Raw genomic sequence first — 9,253 nt, forward strand, 5'->3', positions numbered from 1 at the left:
GCACCCCCCCATCGGGGCAAACATGATGATAGAATGTTGAACCCAGATCTATTTGCACTTTGAGAGGAACGCTATTGTTTTACAGATTTTAAAAAGAATCGGAGTATTTTCTGGAAGCTTTTATTTTGGTGATACGTGACAGATATCTATATTGAATAAGTTTGTTTTGAGTATCTGATGCAGAACGAGGAGTTCTAGCTGATTGTTGGCGTTTAGCCGGCGAACACCAGCAACAAGCTGCCCCAGGCTACAGGCTACCTCACTTCCCGTCCACATTTTAAAATTTAACATCTCAGCTTTTTATGCAAACCTTGGCGGCTGTGAGCAGGAGAGGACTGTGGGAAATGCTCCTTACATTCCCTTCCTTCTCATGTTGCAGCTTTAAAGGCTTCTCAGCAGCAACAACAGATTTCTAGAAAACCAAACCAGAATCAGTATTATGAGTGCTGAGAGGCCTCGGAGCCGGTGTCTGGCTGGCTAACATCAACGAGCAGCAAGAGGTGTGGCTTTTATTGTGGCGGGTTTGCTGCGATGCAGTGATGCTAAAGCTAGCGGGCCTCTGTGTGGCTCCGAATACCAAGAAAGGGAATTTTTCATTATTATAATGTTCAGAGTTTTAACTTTAGATGGTTTTTAGGTTTTTGATTTTATTTTGAAAATCAGTGTTGTCCCCTTCAGACCTCCAACTGCTCCGAACATCCCAATGAGCTGCAGTTTAAATCAACTCAGTCACACGACTACATTTCCCAGCAGCCCGTGGGTCTTCCACTCAGGGCCAATCAGATTACACTTGAGGAGAAACAGTCTGAAACTTTCAGCCAATCAGAGCTTTAGCTAATAAAGCAACAAATTTACTTTGAAATCAGAATAAATCAACAAAAACGAGTCTGGAACGTTGACATTCCAACATCTGAAAGGTCAGCCGAATAATAAGATGCTGAAAGTAAAAACCTGAAAATTATTCAGGAGGATTTTAAAGATCCGAATATTAAAGATAATTTTATTCGAAACACAAAGTCAGATTCAGACGGTTCTTGTGCAAAATGTTTGATAAACTAATTACTAACCTTCATTAGCTGAATGTGTTTGATAAACGGAACTAGTTTCATTAAACTAAACTTCAGGAATATTTTTGCTCATAAAAACTCTGATTCAGTTGATTTTCAATATTTTGATGTGTTTTTGGAGTCTAGGAGAGTCGGGGGGGAATAATAAATAATGTTTTAATAAAACAGCAATAATTAAGTATTAGTCAGCTGATGTTCCACGTCCTTCTGGCTGCGATGATGAGACCAAACCACCAGAGGTCTGTAAAGGCTAAATAAATGTGTGAAAACAAAAAATCATCCAATCAGAAACGGAAAATAAAAATAGAAGCTAAAATAACTTCTTGATAATCATTTTAGTGCATCTGACTCACTTTGGCTTGACTAGAGGCTGAAACTGAAGCTAGCCTCGCGGTGGCTAACAGCAAAATGCTAAAGTCAAATTGACTCTTGGATCAGAATCCCGCTCAAACTCTGGAGAGGACCACTCATCTGTTTTTGTCAGATTTTAGCATTTCCAGCTGATCTTCTGCCACCTAGTGGCCAGAATGACCCACAACTTTAATTCCGACGCCATCAGAGCTAAAAAAAAACGAGTAACTAACAAAGTTTTCTGATGATCTGTAGGAAGAATCGGATTAGGAAGAATTAACGTTTTAATCCCGACTCTCCGCTTCCATCCATTTATTTCCTGTCCGGCCTCGGCGTGGATCCAGAACCTACAGACTGGTCTGTTCAGGCAGCTTTGTGTTTTCAGTCCAAATGGAGTCGCGTCATCGCCTCATTCGTCCAGCGACTAGCTGGACCTCGCCGTCTTCCGTCAGAACTTTAGACGAGCTAGTAGCTTCTAGAAAACATGTAGCTGTTAGTGATGAACGCCGGGGCTCCACGTTGACCAGCCAGCAGCCAAAACTCCAGCGTTGACCCTGAGCCTCGGCGGTCTGCATTGACCTGTTGACCCCTGGGGGTCTCCATGCTGTGTGTCTCTGTGATCACTCACTACTAAAGGCAATAAAACTCAACTCAAACAGCTGATTGTGTCTCTGCTCACTGATTGGTTCCCTTCAACAGGAGGGAAGAGGCGGAGCAAAAATAAACCAAGACAGAAACGAGTCTCACTTCCTCCAGGGTCCAGGAGCTCCTCCGGAGCATACACCTGTGTGTTAACAAACAGGAACTGTTGCTGTCTGTCTGGAAAGGGTCAAAGGTCATTAGGAGTTTGTCATCCTACAAAAACTCTAACTAGTAGAAACATTCCAGACAGCAGAGTTTCTTCCCCGCAGGCTCATTCTGAGGTCAACACTCAGAGGAACGGCAAAAAGAGCTCCATCTCAGCCTCAGGTTAAAGGTCGAAGGTCATCAAGTGTTCTGGATCAGACCAGAGTTCAGATGTTGACCCATAATGCACCACAGCCACATCAGCTGAAAACCAGATCAGCTGATTGGATCCTGAGACGTGGATCCAGAACTGGAGAGATCTGGTTTTAAATAAAAACATTAAAACTAGATTTAACCTTTTGAACGAATCTCAGGTGAGTCCAGCCAGAGTTCTGCTGGCAGACGCAACCAAACAGAAGAGGTTTACGTCTCAGACATTCAAACAGCAGGACGAACTCCAGAGAAGGGGCAGCCTCTGGTTCTCCAGTTAACAAACCCTGTCACGTCTTTAACTTCCGCCTCCTTACTAACTGCCACCTCTTTAGCTTCTGGCATGAAGACAATGACCTTTGAATGCTCCTGCAGTCGTAAAGCTTTGGGATTTTTGCATTTAAACATTTGAAGCCTCCTCCCCAAGACAGATGAACCTAAAGTTTATGTTCAGACAGCTGAACCGGATGTTTTAGTCATTTCTGAGACCTGGCTCAAGAAGTCCGCAACCTGACTCTGTCGTGTCCATCCCTGGTTAGAACGTCAGGATAGGCCAACCAAGGGTGGGGGGGGGGGATTGTTATTTACTGTAAGGACAATTTGCCATGTTCAGCCATGTTATCTCAAACCTTTGCCCAAACAGTTTGAGTTCAAGTTCAAGTTCATTTATAAAGCGCCAAATCACGACACGAGTCGTTTCAAGGCACTTCACATAATAAACATTCCAATTCAGGTCAGTTCATTAAGCCAATCAGAAATAATGTTTCCTATATAAGGAACCCAGCAAATTGCATCAAGTCACTGACTAGTGTTGAGCTGCTGTCACTAAAAATTAATCTCTCAAAAAACGACTCTTTGGTTGTTGCTGGCCCCCATCTGCCCCTGCCAGTGCCCCGTCTGCTCTCAGTCAACTCATTGTCCCTTACACCTCCTCTGAATTCTTATTTTTAGGTGATTTGAACTGGGACGTGCTCAAGCCGCCTTCCTCTCTGCAACTTCAGCTGAATGCTTTAAACTTCTCCCAGATTGTGCAATCTCCATCCAGATTTACCAATAAGTCCTTCAGGGGTACTTCTGAGTCAAAAAATGCTCATGAAATACGTGTGTGGAGTAACCAGGTAGGTAGGTTTTAACGCTGCAAATCTGCAACGCCTGCCTCCAGAGGGTTAAACCTCTCCCAGATCGTGCAATCTCCATCCAGATTTATCAATAAGTCCTTCGATAATGAAACATTAATCGATTTAATTCTCACCAACAGACCAACAAAAGACTCATCTGCAGTTTTCAGCCAAAGCCTTAGTGACCTTGTATTACTGCTTGTGTCCGCAATGGTACAAACATTAAACAACCTCCCCAATTATCAGTAAACGAATACTAAAAAACTTCAATGAGCAGGCCTTTTTACGTGACTTAGCGAAAGAACAATGGCATAGAATTAGCCTCATTCCTGCTGATGAGGACGCTTGGTCACATTTCAACTCCTTAATCTCGATTTTAGATAGACACGCACCTTTATAAAAGTCAGAGTTAAAAATTGTTTCAGTCCCTGGATCAACACTGAACTGTCAGAACTGATTTGTCTAAAACATCAATCTGGGCGAAGAGCAACAACATCCAAGAATATCAGTGACTGGCAATCCTTCAGGTCTATAATTCAATTCAATTCAATGATACTTTATTAATTCCAGAGGGAAATTAGAGTTTCAGTACACACAATTCAGAGATCACACAAACATACATGGGCAAGACACATGACAAGAATTGGTGACTGTGGTCATTTGCAACCCGAGTCGCGCTACCTTAATAGAGATCAGAGGGTTCATATAAGGATTGAGTCAGGTGGAGGAAAAAAGGGCACTTCAGAGTTACCCTCCACAGGGAGGGCAGCTTTGCTACGCAAAAAACACCTCAGACAGAAATGCAACAGACTTCAGACATTACACAACATAAGTGTCCTCTAGGTGGGGAGGTACGGTTTGGGACTCTCCACACATCAGTGCATGCAGCCGCGATAGGCAGCGCTCGTCATCTCCGTTTGGACAGGGGAGGGAGGTTGTTCGGTTTAGAGAGCACAGTGACTCCTGGAACGATTCAACGGCCTTCACCGGTCGCAGTCCCGCCCAGGCTGGGATAGGGAGACAGAGTTGCCATGGCGACGGCAGCATTCCACATTTCTTCTGAGGGGGAGTTATCGCTTCAGCTTCACAGGCTCAAGGGCACCAGGTTCGGATAAGAACTTGTTTTGGGGCCAGACAGAGATAATTTCCTCTCTGTCTTAACGTTCCGTTGGTCCTCAACCCCTCTGAATCCAATAACGTCGTAAATTAATCTATCCCAATCCGTGCTGACCCGTCAACTCGTTCCTTGATTGAATTCACCTTCTGTGCGCCTTCTGAGTCTGAATCTCAGCCAAAGTTCCAAGCTTACGACGCATCTTATATGAGTCTGTGCGTTCACAGCACTTTGTAAACCATCCCTGAGCTCCGGGATTGAGCCAATATTCCTCGACAGCTCATTAATTTTCCGGTAAGCCAGATAACCACTCAGGCCAAAAACCAGGAAACCTGACACCAACGAAATGAATATCCACACGTCTTCAGAATCCTCTACAGACAGTTGAGAGAGGCAGATCAGGTGTTTCCAGGAGTCCATGATATGGCCAACTGGCTCTATCCCAGAGGGGCAACCGCAAGCCCCTTCTCCCGTTCTCATCGTTGAAAAAATCTTGTCAATCGCGTTGAGAGACCAACTGACCAGGTCCATTTTAATAATTTCCAGTTTCCCGAAAAAATGCAGAAGCGCCGTCCACCCAAAGACCGACAAAGAGCCTTGAGATAAGATAGGGAGGAGAGGAGGAAAAAAGTGTCTGTACTCTCCAAGAGCCGGAAGAAGAAACGTAAGGAACATAAGGAACAAATGTACCCAGTCAATCAGAAAAGCTAAATCTGAATATTATAAGAACCAGTTTCGGATGAGTTCTGGCAGACTGTTAAGACTCTGGAAAATACCAACAAGTCCCCACAAATGCGATCAAATCGGAGGTCGTTGTTGTCTCAGATAAAACTAAAATTATAAATTCTTTCAATGATCACTTTATCAAGCCTGGTCATGCCTTTGCAACAGCTTCACACGTCTCTGGGGTCTCTGACCTCGACTCACATATATGCAACGATTCCCTCCCCACAACCAGTTCCTGTTCCTCCATCCAGCTGTTTCAGGTAAATGAGGTACTTGACGAGTTACTCAGGTTAGATCCTCATAAATCAGCCAGACTGGAAACTCTTGATCCTTTAATTCTTTCTGAAAACAGCAGCACGTGTTATTGCTGCACCCATTACCAATCTATTTAATCTGTCCATACAAACTGGTGCATTTCTGCAGGACTGGAAATCTGCATCTGTTACTCCACTCTTTAAAGGGGGAGATCATTCAGACCTAAGCTGTTTTAGACCTGTCTCTCTCCTGCCTTGCCTCTAAAGTCATTGAAAAGTTAGTCAACAAACCACTAACCCACTAATCCAGCAGTATTATTACCTCCATGCAGTCCGGCTTCAGAACTAGCCATGGATGTGTCTGCAACACGCCACTGACAATAAGGAATATTGTGTTTGTTGACTTGGCTAAAGCCTTTGACTCTGTAGGCCTTAACATCTTACTTAGCAGGCTCAAACATGTAGGACTTTCTCAGGCATCCGTGGCATGGTTCAGAAGTTGCATCTGAGGTCGTAGACCATTGAGAACAGAGGGTTACCGATCTGCTCCTCTACCTCTATCTTTGGGCGTTCCTCAAGGGTCGATACTGGGCCCAGCCTTATTCAGAATCTATATTAATAACATTGTTGATGCTGTTGACAGTCCTCATACACATTTATATGTGGACGACACCATTTTATATGCATGCAGTTCTTCCTTGAATGCAGCTTTGTCCTCCTTGCAGCACAACTTTGTCTTCAATATGCCTTCTCCAACTTCCATCTTCATTTCAACTCAAGTAAAATAAGAATTTCATGATCTTCTACCGTAACTTACCGCAATCAACTTTCCACCCTAGTGTTGTTTCCCCGGATGGTACAGAACTACAGCCGGTCAATTCTTTCACATGAATTCATTAGTTTCTAAAGTCAAGTCAAGAAGTGGGTTTCTATAGCAACAGGTCATCCTTTACTCATTCTGCAAAGCAAACCTTGGTCAGAATGACAATCCTTCCCATCTTAGATCACAATGACATCATTTATAGAGCTGCTTCCAACAAACGTCTTCATGAACTCGATGCCATTTGTCGCTCGGCAACCTGGTGTGTCACTGGTGCCCCTTTCACTACTCATCATTGTGATCTGTACTCACTCGTTAACTGTCCATCCCTCCATTCCTGCAGGATGTTACATTGGTTAGGGTAACCCTAACCCGTCATATCTTTGCTTGTTACTCATCACTTCCAACAACCAGCATCATTTACGTTCCAGTAACTTAATCTCTGGTTATTCCCAAAGCTCCCACCTCCTTTGGCCGCTCCTCATTCCAGTTTGCTGCTTCCGACGACTGGAATGAGCTGCAAAAATCACTAAAGCTCACTACCTACTTTCCATTGTCTACCTTCAATAACTCATGGTGATCAATATTTTCTGATCACTCTTCCGGTTTATGAGAACAACAGCCACCCCCAAATCAACGTATTTTTCTGATAAACTATATAAACGTGTGTCTAATCGTGCTGCAGACACGTGTCGTCAATAGTTTTGCACTTTAGTGCATTTTAGTTAAAATTTTATTTTCTGCCTAAAACTGTCAGTGTTGTGCCGTTGTCAGGTAAAAACTCTGCACTGCATTTGAATTAAAATCTGCCACCGCTATTGACTAAGAGGTACCCTAGAATGTTAGCTGGTACCATATGATGTCACAATGTCGTTGTGAGCCTGTGTGCGTGTGTATTTGTTAGCGGCTCCGCCCTCTCGGTCTGCTAGGCAACAGCATTTGTTGCATTTTTCAAACAGGAAGTGGGAGTGGAGTAATACTCTGGTAGGGGGTGACTTGCTCTTTAAAGACTGTTTTGGGTCTGTTTTGATTGCTTGTACACCTCGTAAATGAGAATGAGTTCTCAATCGACTCATATGGAGAATATCCACATTACCCAGGAGCTGAGAGTTTGTGGGTTCAAAGGTCGTCGAGGAGCTGCAGACTGAAATACCAGAGACCTAAAAAAGTTCTGGTTCAGAGTCGTGATGCCGCCAGCAAGTCGGCGCCGAAAGCTGAGCTGCTGAGGGTCAGCAGAGCAGCTTGCACCGGATCCTGATCGCAGCAGAAGCTCAGACCAGCCCACGTCTGATCAGAACCCGGCCTGAAGCGTTTTACTGGACCAGAACTCAGCAGAAAGCTGACGGATTAAACCAGCAGGCCAGAACCTGAACAGAATTCTGATGGATTCAAAATTCAACCACAGAAACTCAACATGCAGATCAACAGTTTATCAAGAGTTTATTACAGTCAACAAAACTCTGAACAGATCACACCCAAAACCAGACCAGGACCACTTGATCGGGTTCTGTTTGTGACCCAAATGTTTGTGAGAATCTTAGAAACAAAACAAAACTTCAGGAGTTCCAGATTATTTTATGTTTAACTTTAAAATGTGGAAAAAAAGCCTTTTTTCTGGATTGAAGCTCATATTCTCCAGATAGCATCAAAGTCCGGAGTCGCCTGGTCCTGCAGGGAGGAGACCGGATTGATCCTTTCACCAGATGGGAATGATCCGGTCAGGAGACGAGAAAAATCTGGTCAGGAGACTGGACTGATCCGGTTAGGAGACGGGAAAGATCCGGTCATGGAGCAGGAGACGGGATGGATCCGGTCGTAAAAAGGATGAAAAAGAAAAGAACCAGAGATCCACTCACACACCCGTCAGGTGTAAACAAGGACACAACAGTTTTAGAGACAGTTTGATCGTCCAATCACAGCGTAGGGACTCTGCTCTGACATCAGTGTGTGTGTGTGTGTGTGTGTGTGTGTGCGGGGGGTTTCAGGAGTTACAGGAAGCGGAGGACGGTGATGGAGGTGTGAAAGCCTGGAAGTGACCTTCATTCTCCTTAGTCTGACTTCTTGTCGCTGCTCGCCTGCAGACAAAGAAAAGGGCAGTAAAGACCTGAGGCCTGCAGACGGAGAAGAGGGCAGAGGAAACACCAAGTTTACGGATCAGGAGTCAATCCCAAACTTCCATCTTTAGGAGTTTTATTCCAGGTGACTGAGGTCGGGTTTCAGGCAGAACCTGAGATAAGCTTCGGCGCTGCTCTGAGACCCGACCCAACCATCTCTACCTTCATCTGAACCACTCAGAACAGGGCGAGATCCCAGACGGGGTCTGGCCCGGTTCTGGTTCTGGCAGGGGAGAGTTACCAGCAGCTTGCTGTGCTCCTCCAGCAGCCGGTCGTACTCCACCGTCAGATTCCCAGCCTGCTTCTTCATGGCACAAACGTCGCTGTCGGACTTCTGCAGAGCTGCAAAAACAATGAGGAGTCAGAACTGGAGTTCTGTTCGAGTCCAGACTCGGAACACCTGGGCCTCCTCACCCTTCTTGGTGTTTTCCAGCTCCTCCTTTAGGGTCTTCACCTCCTCCTTCAGGGTCTTGTTCTCCTCCTGTAGTCCTGCTCCTTGTTTTCCAGCCTCCGGCAGCTCAATTCCAGCCTCTCGTAGTTTCTACAGGAACACAAAGATCAGAACCGGAATGTCAGAAACTCAGGTGGGATGTTCGTGGAGCTCTGCAGGAGCCCGGCGGTGTTCCGATCTTCTACAACCTGCAGGATCAGACTGGAAGGCTGCGGCGTTCCCTCCAAACTTTCACTTTCAGT

The 9,253-nt window shown here is 45.0% G+C and overlaps 1 protein-coding gene across 1 annotated transcript in view; it reads right to left on the bottom strand.

The window, feature by feature from the left end:
* Positions 1-7,869: 7,869 nt before the first annotated feature.
* Positions 7,870-9,253, bottom strand: part of bcap31 (B cell receptor associated protein 31) — a 16,819-nt gene continuing 15,435 nt past the window's right edge. The window contains exons 6-8 of the mRNA XM_054746265.2: positions 8,975-9,101; positions 8,802-8,902; positions 7,870-8,521 (exon numbers count right to left, since the gene is read on the bottom strand). Coding sequence (XP_054602240.2) covers positions 8,495-8,521; positions 8,802-8,902; positions 8,975-9,101 — 255 coding nt within the window. The 3' untranslated portion in view covers positions 7,870-8,494. The remainder of the gene's footprint in view (positions 8,522-8,801; positions 8,903-8,974; positions 9,102-9,253) is intronic.

The sequence above is a fragment of the Nothobranchius furzeri genome, chromosome 15 (genome assembly GCF_043380555.1).
Source record: "Nothobranchius furzeri strain GRZ-AD chromosome 15, NfurGRZ-RIMD1, whole genome shotgun sequence".
NCBI lineage: Eukaryota > Metazoa > Chordata > Actinopteri > Cyprinodontiformes > Nothobranchiidae > Nothobranchius > Nothobranchius furzeri.